This window comes from Triturus cristatus, chromosome 7 (genome assembly GCF_964204655.1).
Source record: "Triturus cristatus chromosome 7, aTriCri1.1, whole genome shotgun sequence".
Lineage (NCBI taxonomy): Eukaryota > Metazoa > Chordata > Amphibia > Caudata > Salamandridae > Triturus > Triturus cristatus.
This window is the reverse complement of record NC_140590.1, coordinates 727,801,656-727,821,113: the sequence shown is the minus strand read 5'-3', so window position 1 is coordinate 727,821,113 and position 19,458 is coordinate 727,801,656. Positions and strand designations below refer to the sequence as shown.

Genomic DNA, 19,458 nt, shown 5'->3' with positions numbered 1-19,458 from the left:
CAAGAAAAACGAAGGATTTCCTACCAGGGACGCAATATTAAATGAGTGAGACATTACCTACTGTTCTCTCCAGTGTTTGTGCCTGGCCCTAATAAAGACCACCTCTCTCTATATAAAAACCACCTCATGAACGGGTCAATAAAAGCTCATGACAGAAAGAAAACAGGATGATGACGAAAACAAGAACTCAGATGGCTGTTTACAAGCATAGTTAAGTTACAAGCAAGCATAGTTTGTTCATAAGCCGCAACTTGGTAATGTGGTGACAATGTTGTTACAGCATGGACCTTTGAAAGCACAGGCCTATTCCTCTTTGTAGTCTTGAGTTGCCTTTTAACCAGGAGGCTTTCCAGCAGTTTCACTAACAAAGTTATATACCTGTTCATTTACATATTTAAGCCAATTTTGTCAGTAAATATTCTGGGTGCAGTGGTGATGAGGATATCTTTGTCGACATATAAAAGCAGCGAGGTTGGTGTTTGGCTATAGAGTTTTGAACATTGGTGCCCCCGCCCAAGAGTGTGACAGTGACATTCTATGAATTGTTATAACTGTCTGCTCAGAAGGCCTTTACTATTTTCTAGAACGATTTTAGAAATGATGAGCAACTCACACTTTGTTTGTAAAAGGCGTCTTTATTTGAGGGGGTGATTGTGCTTCTCAAGAGCGATCCTGTTTCTAATAGTGCAACAAAACGTTTATGATGTAATATGGCATGCTTCTAGACAACTCAAAAACCTCTCCCCATGCCACCCCCGCCCACACACAATCTCCCTGCTTTAACAGACACAGCAAGTTATTCAATATCACAGTGTACCTCTAAATGATTATCCAGAGCACGCCAGCAGATCGGGGAAGACCTCCAGAAACAACAGTAGTAAGGCTGTGAGAGGTGAACAAGCCAGCTCGTGGTGATGAGCAGAAGGGTGAAGACTGGCAGGGAGCGGGGCTGCTGTGCATAGCAATGGTGAGGTGAGTAGTAGCAGCTGGGACATTAACATGGGAGTGGTGATCCGAGGGAGAGGTGGGGAGTGTAAGAGGGTGGAAAGCAAAGACTGGAGAACTTGGAGGTAGCTTTCAGAAGAGTAGCAGTGCCCACCTAGTGGTGGTTAGGTTGTGTTAAACAAGGACAGGTGCCCTTAAATGCTGGGGTAAATAATGGAGGAAGTGAGACAGTAGTGGTGGTAAGCAGCAATGTGACCATTTACTTCAAGGCAGACAGTCGTAAATGTGTAGCGGTGAGCTAGAGGCAGTGAAAAGCTGCGGTGACAGTAAGCATTGGGCTGATCATTAAAATTAGAGGGTGACCAGTTACCTACATTCATAATACTGGAGAGAAGCACTTCAAACTTAACAGGTTGAAAATAATAGGCAGTAACTGCTGATTTTGCTAAAGTCATGAACAAAATAATTTAAGAGATTACCTGGAACACTTTTCAATGGGACATTCAGTCTGCCTAAGCGTGCCAGCTAGTCCCCCCAGAGGTGGGTCAATTTCTGCAAAATGTGCCTGGCAGTAATATCTGTCAATCAAAGTATGGCGGGAGGAGTCTGGCCGTTGGATACACTAGTCAGTTAGATAGTCGCATCTGATTGTCAGCACAACTGTTAAGCCTACTCGTAGCCACATGTCCTACTTCTACATGGTGCGTGACCATGACAAGCCATCATCACAGCAGTGTTCAACGTGTTCCAAAACTTAACATAAGTGCTTCTATCACAGAGTATGGCCATCTATGAGAAGTACCAACCATATAGTACTTGCCATATGCTTCCATTTTCGAACAGTGACATATCCAAGTCATGCCAACCTGGGAAAGTTCCAACTAAAACTATGAAGAACTACTACTGTGCAGTGCAGGCTCTATCCAGTATTTGTCTGAGCTAGACAAGCCCTTGAGTGATGACCCGCGCAGTTCCAGACATTGCCTTCCCGTTGCTTTTCTTTCAAGCTCTGTCAAATCACCACTCTCTGTTGCTCTAATTTCTGACTGACCGTTTCGTCTCTTTACTCTACATTTATTCTATCTACTGGTTATTCCTGCTTTTCCAGTATTCCTCGTTCAATCTGTGCACCGGTGTGAATGTTCTTATGCATGTCTCCGTTATCTCTCTCTCTCCCTGGGTTCCCCTTGTTCTCATTTGGTTTTAGCTGTCCCTCATCTCAGTTTCCTGTATTCTGTGTTCTCATGTTTTCTGGCTCACTACCATATTACTCGTTCTCCTATCCGTTGAGGGATTTTTAGTTAGATTCCCTCCTTATCAAAAGTATCTTGATTTTATCACCACGTCTGTTGGTTTAAACTACAGTTTTCCAGTTTTTTAATTCTGCCACTGCCTATGTTTCACTTAATCCTTGTTCTTCTATTTGTTTTCTGACTCCACTCCTCCATTTACAGCTCTGCTCCCTGGTTCTTTCATTGGTGTCTTGGTTCTATTCCTTCTTATGTACTGAATTGTAGAAACCCATGAAGACATGCTCCCAAATAGACTACCAATAGCTCAACGTTACATAAATACTCCCTAAGAATTTTTTTGAACTGCACCTAAGGCAGTATGAAGCATTTCCCTTGAACATGCTACAGCTAAGCTAGTATTGAGAAGGCAAGAGACCGAGTGAAGAGGGCAGTTGGGAACATAACTGCAAAGTTCACTACAGAGCATATTGGTAGCTGGTACATAAAATACTTTATGGATAAAGCACAAGTTCTTGAACTGAATTTGCAGTCTATATGGAAGCTAATGAAGAATCCTTCACACTGTCAGTTTTTCTAAAATTGGATAACAAGTGTGTTGCTATGTTTTGAACTCCTTCAACCTATGGAGAGACATGGCAGGGAGACTCAAGTAGCAGACATTTGCAAAATCTAGTCTTGAATTGATGTTGACACTAATCGCCAACGATCTGAAATTGGTGAGGATGAACTCTGGATCCAGGGTCTTGAAGGCGGTGGGCAGGTCAAGATAAGGCAGATGGAAATGCCCTCCTCTAGTCCCAGTCTAAGGTAATTGAGGACCACGGTCAATGCTTTAACAGCGCCCATTCACGAGTGAAACCCCATCTGGCTGGGATCTAGATGCTGTTCTACCAAGTGCATAGAAAACGAAACTACTGTACAATGAATCTCCTGCTGATTTTAGCAACTATGGGCAGAGGAGAATTGGGTCAATAAGCTGGTTTCTGTGCGAGCATCAAGATAAGGTCTTCAAAAGAGACATTATTACCCTTTCCTTTCAATGCACCTGATGAGGACGTACCACTCCGGACAATTATCAAAGCAGGTATATTTACCAAGTCTAGGATTGCTAACATGGAGAAAAGGGCACTTATCACCTGAAGGTTCAGATTTGATCACCATGAGTAAGGACAGTAATGTTTCTGTGATGTTAAGGATCAGCAAACAATTAGATCTGGATGTATGAGCATTACTATTTGTATCCAAACCAGCCACAGGGGTCATAATAGATTATTTGTTAGTGTTTTTTAACTGTATATAGTCTTAAAAGGATTCTAGACAGTAACACATTGCATGGAAAGAAGGAACAGACGTCTTGGAGATGACAGGGCAGGTTTGTTTGAATACATCCTTGAAAATGACTTGGTGAGTTGACCAAGCCTGCAATGGATTTGCTATTGATTTTGTTCAGAGAAGACCGAGTTTATAATGGTTATGCAATTTCTGTAAATCAAATGATCAAGGTCTGAATAAGAACAATGCCACTGTTGTTCTGCATGCTGAACTTTTGCACCCTCAAGCTTCAACTCCAGAGCGAACCAGGCACCTTTTTGGATGCAATCGCTGCAACCTGTCTCTTTGCCAGAACAAACGGTACAAAAATTTCCACAAGGATTTATTGCATACATTCAGTTAGTTACCTTTGATCAGAGATAATTTTGTTTTTACAAACAAGTTGTTTTAGTTTATGTTTCACATGGAACTGTTCATTCATCGTTCTCTGGTTTCTGGGCTCCAACACTTTCTGTCACCTACTCTTGTTTTTTGTACTCATGTCTAGGTTCTATTCCTCTGTTGATCTTTTTTCTCATTCTTGCATCTATTTCATTTCTTTATCTCTCACTCTCTGTTCCCCCTAGTTCACACGTTTTCAGGCTCAATTTCTCCATCTTTTAATCTTATTGCTGCTTCCTACATCTGTTTCTTGAGTTTACCCCTCCCTTTTTTTCACCCATTAATGGTTCATCTGCAATTACCTGTAGATCCGTTGCTCTTATTCTTGTTCTTCTACTTGGGTCTGTTCTTTTTACAACTTAATTCTGGTTTAATTTAGTCCCGGGCACTGTCTTGTTGCCTATTCACCTCTCCCATGCCTGCTTGCAGGTTCTATCCCACCTACTCTTATTTATGGTTTCTTGCTCTCTTCCTCTGCCTATTTGCAGGGCTATGCTGCCTCCGTTCAGTCAATCCACAATAACATCCACCGCACTTTTTCATGCCCTGCCTGTTTTTTGGCTAATTCCTCCAGGCAGTGTACTTCTGTCCCTAGCACCGAGAGTGTGCCAATTATTAGTTAGCTACTGTTGGTTTGCAAGGTTCTCTTGGTTGGTTAGTCTGGTCCACTGATATGTGTTCCTTCCTTCCTTCGTTTACAGAGTCTGGTCTTCCTTTGCTCTTCCTTATCCCTGCTTCTTTGCTTCTGCCGCTATTGTATCTCAGTTTCTTCCTCATCAGTAATTCTCCTCCCTTGTCCATTGTTGATTTAATTCCTGGTAATTACCTTGCTGTTTACTTAAGTGTTGCTTTTGAATGTCTTGGCATGAGACGTACCTGCACATATTTCTGCCATTGTCCAGATGGCACTAGCTATCTTGAGATCCACAACAACTGCCCAGACAGCGCAGCATAAGAAGGCATTTATACAAAATGGCTTAAAAACTTCACGCCACCTGATCCTAGCAGCTTGGTGGGGGAAAAGGTGGAGGTCACTTTTCTATATAAAGTGAGAATCTATGGCCCAACATTCAGACACTCTGCTCAGGCAACTGTATAGTTTACAAATCAATGACATCTAACACATAGGTAAGTCTCTGGCCTGCAAAACGTACAAATGTTATTATTCAACCAATGTTGGACACAAGGTACACAGCCTAACTGGAGTGTCAAAGTCCCCACTTGTGAGTAATGGCAAATCCATGAACAAAACTTGAGGGATTTTACTGCACAATCTGCAATCACATTTTAGTAGCCATTTTTGGACTTCGTGAACAGAAACAGCATAAGTATGGTGACTGAATCTTGCATAACAAGCTGAAGTGCGACTTCAGTTCAAATTTTCAGGGGACCTGGCATTGTAGCATGGCTATCAATAAAAGTAACTCCTCACTGCACAAGGAATTGGACACCGAAAAAAAGGTAAGCGTGGTAGAACAAAATAAAAGAAACTACATCCAAGAAACAAACCTATGTGCTAGTAGTGGATCCCCACTTGCCTGCCCCAGTCGCACTTAACATCTCACTAACAAGTTCACCTTAGCGTATTCAAGGTTTAAGCACTGGTATTACTCTAGGTTCTGCACTTGGGGAGTACTTTTGGTTTGCGATACTAACGTGACTTGAAATGCAGGGTTTGGTGAAGTTGTTATTGAGTGTTCAATGAGCACAGGCTCATTGAGGGGCTCAACATTGAGATGACATTATCCATTAGATTACAGGCACTTCTCAGCGGCGGCTAATCCGCTAAGGTGGACTAGCGTTGCCCCACTGCTCTACGAACAGTGGAAAAATACAAAAATAAAATGATAACAAAGTTATTAATATTTTATTTTTCATACCGGCTATGGGGCAATGTTAGGGCAAAGCTGGGGGTCACAGGGAGGAGGCGTGGTTTTGCACCATAAGTGCGCATGACTGTCTTGGACCGGCCAAGCGTTCATGCGCATTTAGCATTTCTCCAGCTGGCTGTGTTTCACAGCCGGGTGGAGAACAATTCCAAGACTCCCAGGCACTGTCTGAGCAGCCAAACAGGCCGCTCAGACCAATCATGACGCTGCTGTCATGCTGGTGACAGCAGCATCATGATTGGCTTGGGGGAGCCTGTGTGCTGCTGGGAGCTAGGAAGAGAAGAACACAGAGGAGAAGCTGCAGCCCGTAATCAGGTAAGTATTTTAAAAATATACTTTGTATCCTGTCCCCCCCGGCCCACCCCTGGCACTACGCACAGGAGAATTCAGATTTTTCATGCTAGATTTGAGAATGCTATGGTGCTGTTATTCATTTACGTTTCTGTCTAATTGTTTAGAGACCCCTGAAGAAGGGTCCCTGACCCAAAATGCACTGCTTACTGTCATCCAGATTGATATACATGTTATACTTGGATGAGTATTCAGGAATAACACCGAAAGTACCATAATATTATGGTTTGATGAACAGGATATAAGGATTGGTGTGAATAAACAACACTAAAAACCTTACAGCAGTACCAAAGAAGCATTATTTACATTGCGGGTTTGAAGATTTTGAAGAAGAACCATCGGGTTCCGATGTTAAAAGGGACTGGGACAGGCAAGTGGGGATCCACTACCAGCACATAGGCTTCATTGACTTTAGGTGCAATACAGGAGACATTGCACATTCCTGGTTGGCACAAAGATAAACAAGTAAGACAACACAGTGAATATTATACAACTAGGAGTTCAGTTTGGGAACATAGTCCAATAAACAAAGCCAGGTGCAGGAGTGTGTTGTGCTGTCGATCTTATTTTATCTTTCAATCAAACATGTTCATGAATCTGAACCATACCAATGCGCCTCTAAACCCACACCACAGTAGCAGCTCTACTAACATCTTCTAAAGATACAGACATCAACCCAACCTTCCCAAGACTGTAATCACAGATTTCCAGTCCCACTGTAGGCAATGAATAAATCACTATCCACAAAAGTCACATACCCAGGGAAGAAACAATAATCCCAGATAAAATTAAGTCCTTATTAAGCTGAGCCTTTCTGTCAATCCTAAGGTGGAGGAACACCCTTTTCATTCTAGTAGCTAATACGCATTGTGCGCTGCAGAGTTTTTTGGAAAGAGGGTCAACAGCATCAGTTTATAAATGGTGTCAGATGGCGTAAGCAGGGCTTGCCACTCAGTACCTCCAGCTGTGGATAGTGCTCCTCTGAGTTGAGCCACCTGTGTGTCTTGGTCAACAACTTCATGAGGAGGAAGACGTAAATGTCTTTGAATCCCAGGACACATAACCTTTTACAAACATAACTAAAGCAGGCAGATTCTGCTGAGGTTTGCTACCCTACTGCCAAAAGTCTGTGAGAGAACTCCTAATTTCCATCAATGGGCAGGGGACCTTTCAGCACAAACCTGCATCCCTTCAGTTACAACAATGCATTTCGGGCACTGTTAGTTTTGGTAGTGATTACAATTTTACTGATACCAACCTGAATCTTTCCAAAAAACTAGAAGGAAGAATGGAGTTAACCCAAAAGTGGACTGTATACTAGGAAAATCTGGGAGAGCTCCAGACAGATTGGGTCCTCCGAAAAGACCAGCAAAGGTTGGCTCATAGTTTTGTCAAAGTCTCCAGACTAAAGATAAGATCTACAAATCTCCATATAGGTCAGTTCACCTTTTTTTATAGTCCACAGAAGAGAGATTAAGAATATGTTCCTGGAACGATCAAGCTCGGTACATCAACTCATATTAGGAGTATTTTGCTCTGTGGTCATACGGTTTAAATGGGCACCAATATGTCAGTGATGAATCTGTTTAGCACACTAATAACATAATCCATTTCAAGTTGACCTGGACTACCAATGTCTGTAGGAGCTTTATGATGAAATAATGGCCAGACAGAAAGACCAATGAGGCAAGGACATAACTCCAAGGACAGAAAAGCCATAGTCGTTCTTGAAGAAGCTATCCACCCCAAGAACAGGCACTGAGTCCTCTATTCCCACTGTTCAAAAGAGCTATCAAAGAACTAAGCAGTGGTGGTTAGAAGGGTGTTTGAGGTGGTGTGCGTAGCAGCCGAGGACAGAAAGTAGCACGCTTTTCATCTACCTTTAAACTCGACACCACTAAGTGGTGTCTGTTTAAAGCTTCCTTCGAAAAGCTGTGGTGATGAAACATCCCAAAACACAACAAGAAGTAAGGCCCATAAAGAGGTGCACAGGTAGTAAAGAAGTTGAGTAGCAATATCATGTATGAGAAGTCCAGAATAATTTCCAGACATCACATGAACAAAGATCTTTATAGTATCAGGCTGGAGCATCATTCACGAAGCCTTCGGTGATCTAAATAAGTACAAGTAGAGTATCATTAGACAATAAGATAGAGTACAAGAACAGAGCACCTATGTCAATCTCAAAGAAGGCAGCTTGTGAACAGACCCCGAGCCTGATATAGAGTTCGGCAGACTAGTTACTCTGTCACAAACGAGATGGATAACCTGTCTGGCATATTACAAGTGCCATTGGATTTAATGCACTTGTAATACAGTGGACAGGATATCCGTCACGTGTGTGACAGAGTAACCCAATCGTCGAACTCTAAATCGGGCCATTACTGTTCTGAAGTGCGATGGGAAAATACCTTATGAGCTGCCTACCGTCTTGTCTGTTGTCCCAGACCACACAGTGCTGCATTATGAAAAGTGCAGCATAATGGCAGGTATCCTGCCAGGGTAAGAATGTCAAGTTCAGCCCGATAAGCAGTGTCAATCATAAGCATCTGACTGACATGGCTATGAGCTTTGGGAAGAGGGGGCTGTAACCAAATGCCATGGAAATTATTTGAGTTGTCAATGTTTCTTTAGTCTGACGTAGTCATCTTCCAGTCGCAGCTTTAAGGTTAGGTAGGGACTTGCACATGGCAAAGTAGGCAACGGCCACCAACGTTCTCGTACCTGGCTCTGCTAATTGAAGGGTGCTTTGATAAAAGATCTGAGAGGTCTGTGGGCAGACAGCAGAAAGTGAACAGTTTTGTGAGGTAGTTGTTTGAACACCCTGTAGTGCGTTGTGTGCTGTGCAGAGGGTCTTAAAGGTTGATCTCTCTTTTACTAGGTCCTAGTGGAGGAAGGTTTGAGTAGGTGTGATTTGTACTAGTCTATTCAGACCAAACAGCAGGCAGACGAAGTACTTTTGGACTCTGAGAAGCTTAAACATGTTCTCTTTAGGGAAACCAGTGTACAGGCAGTTAAAATAGTCCAAACGAGAGTACTACTGTGATGTTCAGCACATTTTTTTAAGCACAATTTTGTAAAGGCAGAACTCATCTAGGTAGTCAAAGATAGTGGAAAGTGGTTTTGGAGACGTCATTGGTTTAGGGGTTGAATGGAAGGTTACTGTGAAAGAGCTATCATAAGTTGCAAACTTTAACCACAGGTTTTGGAGGCGAGCAATTTGGTAGCGAGAAGGAGAGGAGCTGACTTGCCACAGCAGCCTGGATACCCTCACAAGTAACAAGCAGCTTTCTACAAATCCCCCTGACATTACATCACATTACAGTAGGACTTCTGCTTTCTCGAGGTTTAGGTATTGTCATCTATCCCTCTGTGGACACAGGCAAGGCACTGAGACAAACTTAAGGAGCTTGCCAGGTTCGCTGAGTTGTGTCATCAACATACACATGGAGCTCTATCTGCAAGGACTTCAAGATGGTGTTGAGGAAGGCCATGTAAATGTTGAAGAGTGGAGGTCAGAGATCAGACTCTACCCTCATCCAGGGGCTGTGTTTTAAATTGAAATATGGAAGTGCTGATACTCACTATCAAAAGCATCTGCTTACTCCTGAAATATGCTGGTGCTCTCCTTTATTGTAGTAATGCTAAAAAGGGTAGGTACTCTCCAATTTAAATTAACGTAGTGCAGTTACTCAATACCGGACAGTACCTGCCCAATTAAAGCACTGGCCAGGGCATATTAGAGGTCTTTGTCCAAATTTCACTTGGTGGAGAAGCATTAGCAGAAAAGACTCAAACCAGGAAGGTGCAGTTCTTGTTACATGAGCTGAGGTGATCAGTCACAAGATATAATGGCCTATACAATCAAAGGCAGCTAAGAAGTCCAAGAGGATCGCCATGGAAGTGACACCTTGGTCACATGCCTCAATAAGTTTTTCTCTAATGTTGAGAAGCGGAGTTCTCAGTACCTCGGTGTGCTCTAAAACCTGAATACCAGCATAGGAGGTTGTTAGCTTCCATATGTGAAGGCAATTGGCTTGTAACAACTGTGTCTTAGCAACACATGGTAGGACTGAGATGGGCCTATAGCTTGAGGGAGCATCTCCGTCAGCTCTGGGGTTTTTAGGAACCGGGTAATAATGGCATGTTTAAGGAACTGTGATTACTGTCCTAGAAATGTGTTTTTCAGCGCTGCTACCTGAAATGCAGTTGAACACTAGGGCAGGTAGACCATGTGGATTAATAATGCATTAAAATGTGTGAATGCATGCAAACACCAACAATGGAGAACCTTGGTGGAAAAAAATAGCCATGTGTCCCTGGAATCACTTGCATATTGTGAGAGGTTGCAACATGCAATATAAGGCACTGTCCTTTAAGAACCATCTGAAGACCGTCCACAAGGACTGTAAGTGGGCCACCCGTGCTCTGCTGTTATGTGCACAGAGTTGCATCCATTTATCTTGATTAAATATGATCTCCTGAGTTGTGCCAATGATGATATTGTATTGTAACAGAGTTTTGTAGGGTGCGGAAACACCCTAACATCTCACAGCGCCGACGTGTGAACGAAATGCGAGTTGTCCTAATGTGCTGTGAGAAAAGTCTAAGTCTTTCTAAAAGCTTAATGGCAGGACTGCAGATAGAGAACTGGAAGCAGGTTAGTCCATGCCATTGGAACCAGTGCTGAGGTGGCTCTCCCATCGAGCCCTGGACGTTCCACCAGGGGATGACATGAAGGCCTGTAATTTAAGAGAAGGGCATGGCATAGAGAATAATACTAAAGTGTATAATCCTTGAAGGCCAGAAAGGTGATACAGATCGCCCTGTACAGTGAAATTCTGATAAATACGGAGCCAGTGAAGACTGGTTAAATGGGATGGGATCCAATTATATTTTCTTAAATTGGGTACTACTTTCCAGATGGATTTTGAATTAGTTCCAGTTAGTTGATGAAATATTCGATTTGAGGGCCCCCAAATGAAGGGCGCCGGCATTGTCTAGCTGTGCGCTGATGAGAGCAGTGACAGAGAAGAGCCCTCCTTCATAGGTTAATGCTGGAGGCACCTTACACAGGACTCGAAAACAGAAGAATCAGAAAGAGGTGACCTCGGTGAAAGTTGAAAAAGAGCAAGGAGTCAAAATGGCTACCCAAATTAGAAACAGGGGCCACTGGCTATAGGCAGTAGTCCATCTGGGCTGGCCAGAGTGTAGAAGACTGGCGATAACTGTATTGGTACCAAAGGGGACGATGGACGGAGCGTTTGAGCAAATCAAACACTCACCCCCAGTCAAGTGATCTGGGTTTAATCCATCATCATTCTTTAGCTTACTCCACCACCCCAGTTCAGACATGGCCATATGCAAATCAGTCTGACCCTGTGCCTTATGGGAACAGTCCAGCCCGAAATGCCAAGCCATGTCTTCCCTGGACCAGAAACAAGCATCCTGGGACCGGTTTTGGGCTGGACTGTTCCCATTGGGCACAGGGTCAAGACTGATTTGCATATGGCTGGGTTCAAACTGGAATGGCATGGTGAGCAAATAAGCGATGGATTTAGGCCCAGATCTCTGTACTGGAGTGAATGTATAACATTGTTCTGCACTCTGTCCATCAATAGTTATTTTTGCATTTGATAACTGTATTGGCCCAGTGAGGTGTCCAAGTCCTGGAGCATGTCTATTGTGTGGGAACCATTTGTACTGGAACTTCAGAACGGAGTCTGAATAAAACATCGCAACAGTCTTGATCGTAATAATTTACTGCTCGCAGGCTGGGTTTACACTAAGTGAAAAGCCATACGGAGTGTAGGGGGGAGTGGGACTTAGGAGGAGGAGGGGGAACTGGAGGTTGTGCCCAACCACCAATGCCTCTAAAGTTGGATGGCCGCTTTACTGGTTGGTCTCCGCTCCTTTAGAATGAAGTCCACTGCCTGAACTGAGATGGACATTTTTCCGTCATCTACTGTAGATGATTGCACAGAGGGCATCCAAGTGTTGTTATGAAGCAAGGGCAACTCTCGCTGGATGCAAGTTCCCCTGGAGGAGCTGGAGATGCATTAAGAGAGTCCCACTGAGCAGCCACTCAGAGATCGTATGCCCTTTAAGCGCACAGATGACTGGCCAGAAAAATCTCAGAGTACAGAATGTAAGCAATCCAACGTTACAAAAGAAAAATCAAAGGAACCATCCATAGACTGTGTCCTGGATAAAAACCCACATAGTATGGCAGGTTTACGGCCTCACTGACCAATACAAGAGTGTATGTGAGGGTGAGGGGGGCATGGCTACAATTTTAAAGCGATGTAGAGGGCAGGTCCTGGTATTCACAAGCACTTCCCACCATGCCTTGGGAATGGGAAGATCAGATGTAAGGATCTGTATGTGAAGCCTGCGGGGCTTCAGTCTGCGGCATAGCACCTGCAGTATAATGCTTGCATCTCCGAATCCCAGAGAGTAAGGGTCCGCGATCAGTGTGAGGGTCTTTTCTCAAAGCTAGAAATAAGCACTTTTCCGTGTAGAGAGACAAATGAGGGAGACATGGCGGGCAGGAGCTAAACAAAATACAGCGTAGAAAACACCGTGGGTGAGTGGCTATGAAGCCTTCGCACGGGTAAGGCCTGCAGCTCCCAGCGCAGGACGCACCTCGGTTACAAAGCGATCAGAGTATCATGTGCTCTGTTTGTTTCACCTTCATTATCTCTCCTCGCCCAGGCAGCACCTGAGCGTGCACAGGCAAGTAAACCCTCCTTCGAAGCGCAGCTAGCCTTCAGGGCACGCAGGCAGTAACCCAGTATTAGGGAGAAGGGCTACGGTCCAATGCACAGAATACAAAGGGCCAGCATCTTCAAGAGAGCAAGGCGGCGCCGCTGACTGCAGCAGCGTCTTCGGCCCCAGTGCACATCAAGGAGGTGTCGCTGCTCAGAGGACACGCTAGGAACCCGAGCCGCAGACATGCTGCTGAGTCCGCACAAGCAGCTCAGCAGGGCAGGCAGCGTCACTGCTCACAGAGCACTGGAGACCGGGTTTGATTATAAAATCACCCCTGACCTCGCTGTGATGCGGAGTCGGGCAGCGGGGCCAGCGGGGGAGATGTGCCTCGTGCGGAGCCACAGCTAGGCCTTTCGTCTTATAGGGAAACACGTCCCAAAGCACCAACCATGGGAAGAGAATACAACCGAGCCACAGGGCTAAAGAACCACTGGCAGTATAAGCGACGGCGCTCTCCAGCCACAAGGGCCACGTTTTGAAAGTCATTTTAAAGAGTCGCCCCTAAAGAATGCGGCGAGGACTGCCTTCATGGAACCCGACAACCCCACACATCTCGAGAGCTGCCATGCTGAGGGTCAACATCCAAGAGGCCAATAGGCACTGTCGGAAAATGTCTCTCTTATGGGTGACAGCAGAGAAGCACACTAATGGGTTTTGAGTTGACTTAATCCAAGTAAGAATGCCCTCTCTATCCAATGGTTAAAATTACTATTGCAGAAAACAGCAAAATACATTCAGCACAGAAAGCCTGCATGAGACCAGCTCCCAACGCAGGCAGCCTGCAAAGGAAGGCAATAATAAGGAGGCACCCAGCAAACCCAATCTGCAGGAGGGCAGGACCCAGCCATGGAAACCTGAGGATAGTATCTCTCAGACATCAGGCGCTCCATTCTTATGATGTATATTATAGCCTTTTATGATGGTAGGATGCAGGTTCTCGAGATTCTTTGACAGTGCAAGGATCACACAGTGTACAAAGCCCCCACCAGGGCATCAGGGCTTCAGATCTCTCGCATACTCCTGCCACCCTCAGCTCACCCTTGAGGACCTCGTGATCACTCCAGCATACAGTGACAATATCCTGGACTAGGTGCACTGGGACCACATGTCGGCCACGACAGGCCCTCTGTATGTAGCAAAACATTGCCCAGTATCTTGGGATTCTTCTATACCCTGAGCCTGCTCCTGGATATCACATTAGACTCTTTCCAGCAGTTTCTCAATATAGCCCACTCTTCCATAAACCCCAATTCTAGATTTCCCAAGAGTGTGACCTTCACAGCCCTCCCCTGCCCCCCAACCTTACACCATAGTACATTTTGGTTAAAGCAATTAATGCGGATACATAAAATCTCCTTGCGAATCCCTCTCCTAGTGGTGCTGCAGACACAGAGGGTGGGGTGTGTCTAAGTCTTCCTGTACCCCCACAGCATGGGGTATTCTGCAGTCTCCGCTACAATACTTGTGCAATGTATTTTCTGAAAAGTATTTTAGGAGCTCAACAGATTCAAGTCAAAACTCAAGAACTTCCTCCTCTTCACATTTCTTTCAGAATAATCTTCTTCCTTCATTCTCCAATTCCAGGACAGTGGCAGAGGTGTAAGTGGCAAAAATTCTTACATCAGCAGAAGATGATGTTTCTTCTCCACGATCCTCAGCCAGAGTCTGATCCCCAGGCCTTGGCTCAGCCTTCAGGCCAGGCTACTTCATAAAATGGAAGGCGTCCCGGCTCTTCTGTCCCTTCTTCCCCTCATTGGCTGGTTTGGGTGACAGTTCCTTCACAGTGCCCCCATAAGGGCAGTCCTCGGAGTCAGGGTGGTGCCCACTGCACTCAACAGCCGGGATACTGCCACTGTCCCACATGCCTGTTCCGCACAACTTGCAGAGGTCATGCAGGCTGCATGGAATTCTGGGCAAGAGGCGAAACTGGTAGAGCAAACTCCTCGCCTGGGAAAAAACAATGGAGAAAGTTACATGAGAAGAAGGGATAACCGAAATAACGGTAACAAAGAAAAAACAAAATCAAAAAAAAAAAAAAAATCACATAAAAAAGTGTTTGAAGCAAAGGAAATATTATCAGCGAAGAAAGAGAATATGCAATAGGGAAATATCCAAAGAAAAAACAATTTTCTCAATAATAGAGATGATTTCTAATTTACAAGACATTCTGAATAGGCTTGCTTCCACGTAGCCTGAGCACCAACAAAAGCAGTTTCACCTCTATAGAGTTTACCCTCTCCTTTTTGGCGTAGTTAAAAAGTAATGAGACAATGGTTAAGGCCTGATTTTAAGGAGGATGGTAATGGAAAATCCCCAGATTTGTGGTGGAAATACTAAAATTCGAAGATGAAACCACAAGTGGAATTTCCTATGCAATAGGAATTATATGGCGAAGGAAATTCCATAAACAGATTATTCTCCAGATTTAGAACACATTCCAGATCTCAGAGGATTTGCTGGTACCACCAAAATGTAAACTAGACCCTTAATGATAAGTTTAGTTAAATGGAGCTCATTCAGACAAGAAGTTAACTGATTACACTGTGCCAGAGGTAGGGCAATAACGTCCTAAGGAGCAGCAGTACAATCAAGTGCCACGGGCTGATGTACTCATTAAACTTCCCAGTGGCCAGCTCTCGTTCCATGTACCGGGAAAGAGGTACTTACCGTCCCAAAGCCAACATTCTAGTTATGCCCTAGGATAGGATGTAGCTTGTGCCAGGCCGGAGATAGTTACCTTCCTAAGGACCAGCTCTCCATTCATGTGCATGGACAGGTTCCCAAAGTGCAGCAACATTTGGTCAGTGGCAAGCTGCTGTTCAATGACATCATCACCATAGATCCAGACAATGGCGACACATATGAAGAGGTGGAAGTAGTCTGTCTGGAGGGGAAGAGAGATATGGTGGTGAGCTCCAGATCCACGTTTTAGACCTAAGCATCTTCTGGCTCTATGTTCCCTTCCTCAACCTGTCCTGATCTTTCCATCCACCAGACCAGTTTCTGTAACCGTTTTAAGCCAGTTTTCAAAGTATGTCCCACCCCAGATTCTGCTTAAAGATGGAAAAAGGCACCTTTATTAGTAAGACGTACAGTGCTTTAAAGATGTATTTGCTAAACTTACTAGCGAGAACCAGCTAGAGCACTGTACACTTTTGAAGGCCATATCAACAAAAAAGACAACATTTTGAAGAAGGAAAACAAAGAGTGCAGAACCTGCAAAGTGACACTGGTAGGCTAAATGAAGAGGGCAGTGCCAACTCATCAAGACAATGAAATACCTGAAGGACACAAATGATATAACAGTAATGAGGCATTTCTGCAAGAAAAGGTGTGTTAGCTCAATAGTTCCTGATTCTAGGCTGAAAGAGGCATGCTGAGACACACACAATCTTATTTCATAGAAAGGGTCGATGTGAATCCAAATAACAGCCCCCAGAATAGATAGTGAATTAATCAGAGGTGTTATTAACATCGAATAGCCCATGTGGAGGTGGAAAAATTATGAGAAAACCATCATCAGAGCTGCAGGAGGCTTTGGAACAGCCACAGATGGAGGAGGTGGACCTATGGAACAGACCCAGGTTCAAGAGAGGAGCGGAAGCCGATAATCAAAATTTAAGACAAACTGGAAAAGCATTACGGCCCTCGGATGGCGGAGAAGTGATGCAAATGGAGGCTATGCAGGAGGTGGAGGGCTGGGTACAGACAGGGCCGTGGCCCATTTGCCCCTGAATTTCGATGTGCCGTGTAACACTATCCCTGCAAGTGAGCTATACCAGCTGTTCAGCAGTAGTCCCCTCAGAGGGAGTTTGAATGTTCCCTAATAAGATTGAGGAATCTGTACGAGCCTTGCCCGCACAAATAAGATTATGAGCTTTGAAATAAATAGCATTTTTAAATTAATAATAATAATCTCTAAAAAAGGGGCGAGGATACTCTTTCACAGTATGCAAAAGTAACTTAGGGCCTGAATCAGGGACAGTCCACCCTACTTGGAGTGGATGGACATCAATACCTTGTAAATGGGGTGGTTAAGGCACCCACCGCATTCTGACAGCTGGCTCGCATCGATCAAAACTTTAAACCCACTTCTTAGTTTGTAGGTACTACCATGAGACTGAAGAGCTTTTTTTCAACACACTGTACTTTTAATGTAAAGGACGGTTAATCAAGAGGTGACCATTTATTGATTAATGAAAGACCGGGTCAAACACCAGCACTTTTCCACATATCTCATGTCTACATTCCTACACGCTTGAATTTCCCTGCTTATGTGCCTGATCTGAGAGCACGTTTAACAGATCTTTTTCTTACGAGTTTTTAATTTCCATTAGATTTTTTTTCATAGAAAACCAATTAGAACTACACATTACCTGAAAAAGCAACACAGCTGCTTCACCTCTCATTAAATTCCCCTTCCGGAAAGGGAACCTGAAAAGGTAGAATCAGGTAAGTCTAAAAAAAGCGTTCGTTAGCTAATGCTGGCAGGCTGCTCCAGGGGCACATACAGCGCTGCAGAGGCTGCGAGGATCCCTGAGCAGTGGGCGTTACCCTTTTATGACGCTTGCCTCAAAAACGAGTTTTGAAACATGTTTGTTACTGCTCAAGCTTTAAACATTTTTGTGTCGTTAGGGTTTATTTTTCGTGACCTTTCGACTTCCCTCGTTTCTCTCAGCTGCTCCTCTGGCAGCACAGCAGATATTTTGATAAATGTCCCTCCAGTATTGTGAAAAAAATAGGGAACAATGAATGTGTTCTCGGTGTACTTTGGCTTTCTGACAAACGCAATGAAAAGAAGTGCCTTGTTTGGCAAGCCATGCCTATATAGTAGATCAAGGTAGTGCTTGAAGTGGGATGAAAAAGGCAGCAGGCCCTGAAACAGGTGTGGCGAGAAAGAGAAGCATCCCTAAGAAATCTTTAAAGAAAGCGCAGCCTTCGTAACTGAGGGCACAGACTAATACATAAATGAAGCCTTACTGGACACAGCACAATAAAATACTGCAGGATGTTTTAATTACCAGTTGATATATCACATTCATCTTTGGCCATAAGCATTAAAAAATCTAAGTAAATTTAAAGTAAACGGAAAAAAGTTGCTATTCAATTGGAATGAAAAAGTGCTTAAGGCACTGGAACACCAAAGAAAAACATTGTTACTCAGTCCCTGTGTTACAAAGGGGACTATGACAGGGTGTCAAGTACAGTTTTTTTCTTCTTTCAGCCGGTGAATGACCAAAGGAGTGGGCCCTAATTCATGTTTGCTTTGCCAGGACACGATCCTGGCAGGCCCTGTCTGTTGTAGTACAAAGCAAAAGACACACACTTGATGGACGGAATGCAGAACAAATCAAAACATTCACCTCCAGTCAAGAGATCTGGGTTAAATCCATCATTCTTTTTTGCACATCATGCCACCCCAGTTTAGACCTGGCCATATGCAAATCAGTCTTGACCCTGTGCCTCATGGGAACAGTCCAGCCCGAACTGCCAAGCCAGGTCCTCCCTGGACCGGAAACAAGCATCCTAGGACCGGTTTTGGGGTTTCACCTCTCTTCAGCCAGGATAGCTTGATTCCAGTGGCACAGTGAGCCCGGGACCCACGTCTGGGCATACCCGGCGCACTTAGGGCGAGAAAGCAAAAGACACACAATTGATGGACGGAATGCAGAACAAATCAAAACACTCACCCCCAGTCAAGAGATCTGGGTAAAATCCATCATTCTTTTGCTCACCATGCCACCCCAGTTTAGACCTGGCCATATGCAAATCAGTCCTGACCCTGTGCCTCATGGGAACAGTCCAGCCCGAACTGCCAAGCCAGGTCCTCCCTGGACCGGAAACAAGCATCATAGGGGTGAGTGTTTGATTTGCTCAAGCGCTCCGTCCATCATCCCCTTTGGTATCGCTTTGTTCGCCTTAAGTTGGCAGGGTATGCGCAGACGTGGGTCCCTTGCTCACTTTGCCACTGGATTCAAGATAGCCTGGCTGATGAGGGTTATGAACCCGAAACCGGTCCCAGGATGCTTGTTTCCGGTCCAGGGAAGACATGGCTTGGCAGTCCTGCACCGACAACCTAGAGCTAGTTGCTCCTTCACAAGTCACTTCAAGAACACCGTCCCGAGAAAAACTGGTGCGGATCCTCTCGTAGGTTGCCCCAAACACAAGCTTCATCATAGTCAACTGTGATGTGGTAATAGGGATTCCGGCCCGACCTAGCAAGCTAAGCATCTTGCTGGACAATGCGTGGCCTGAAGAGCAGCTATTGGCTTCCCCTTGAACTGCAAAGATGGTGGCGCGTAGACATTAGGCATGCCGGATGGCTCCAGGCATGTGCATGCCCCCAACGGCGTTACGCAGTACACTTGCCCAACCAGGAATTTGGTGTTGTCACTGTTTGCTCATGGAAACCTCCTCGCGCCATAGAAATGCACCGTGACTCCCCCACACATGTATTTTTAAAGAGGTAAGCCTCACGCATTCCTGGCACCAGCGTAGCAGACTACTTTTTAAAAAATCTATACAATTCCTTAAAA

General features: G+C 44.6%; 1 protein-coding gene across 4 annotated transcripts in view; it reads right to left on the bottom strand.

Annotated features, from left to right (window-relative positions):
- The window catches only part of TBC1D16 (TBC1 domain family member 16), a 966,933-nt gene that overhangs the window by 127,739 nt on the left and 819,736 nt on the right, over positions 1-19,458 (bottom strand). For 3 of the 4 annotated variants that reach the window (XM_085617440.1, XM_085617439.1, XM_085617441.1), the window contains exons 11-12: positions 15,660-15,806; positions 616-14,869 (exon numbers count right to left, since the gene is read on the bottom strand). The exons of the other annotated variant lie outside the window; for it this stretch is intronic. In XM_085617440.1, the coding sequence (XP_085473566.1) occupies positions 14,624-14,869; positions 15,660-15,806 (393 nt within the window). In that variant the 3' untranslated portion in view covers positions 616-14,623. Of the gene's footprint in view, positions 1-615; positions 14,870-15,659; positions 15,807-19,458 lie in introns of those variants that run through there. 4 annotated transcript variants of the gene reach the window in all.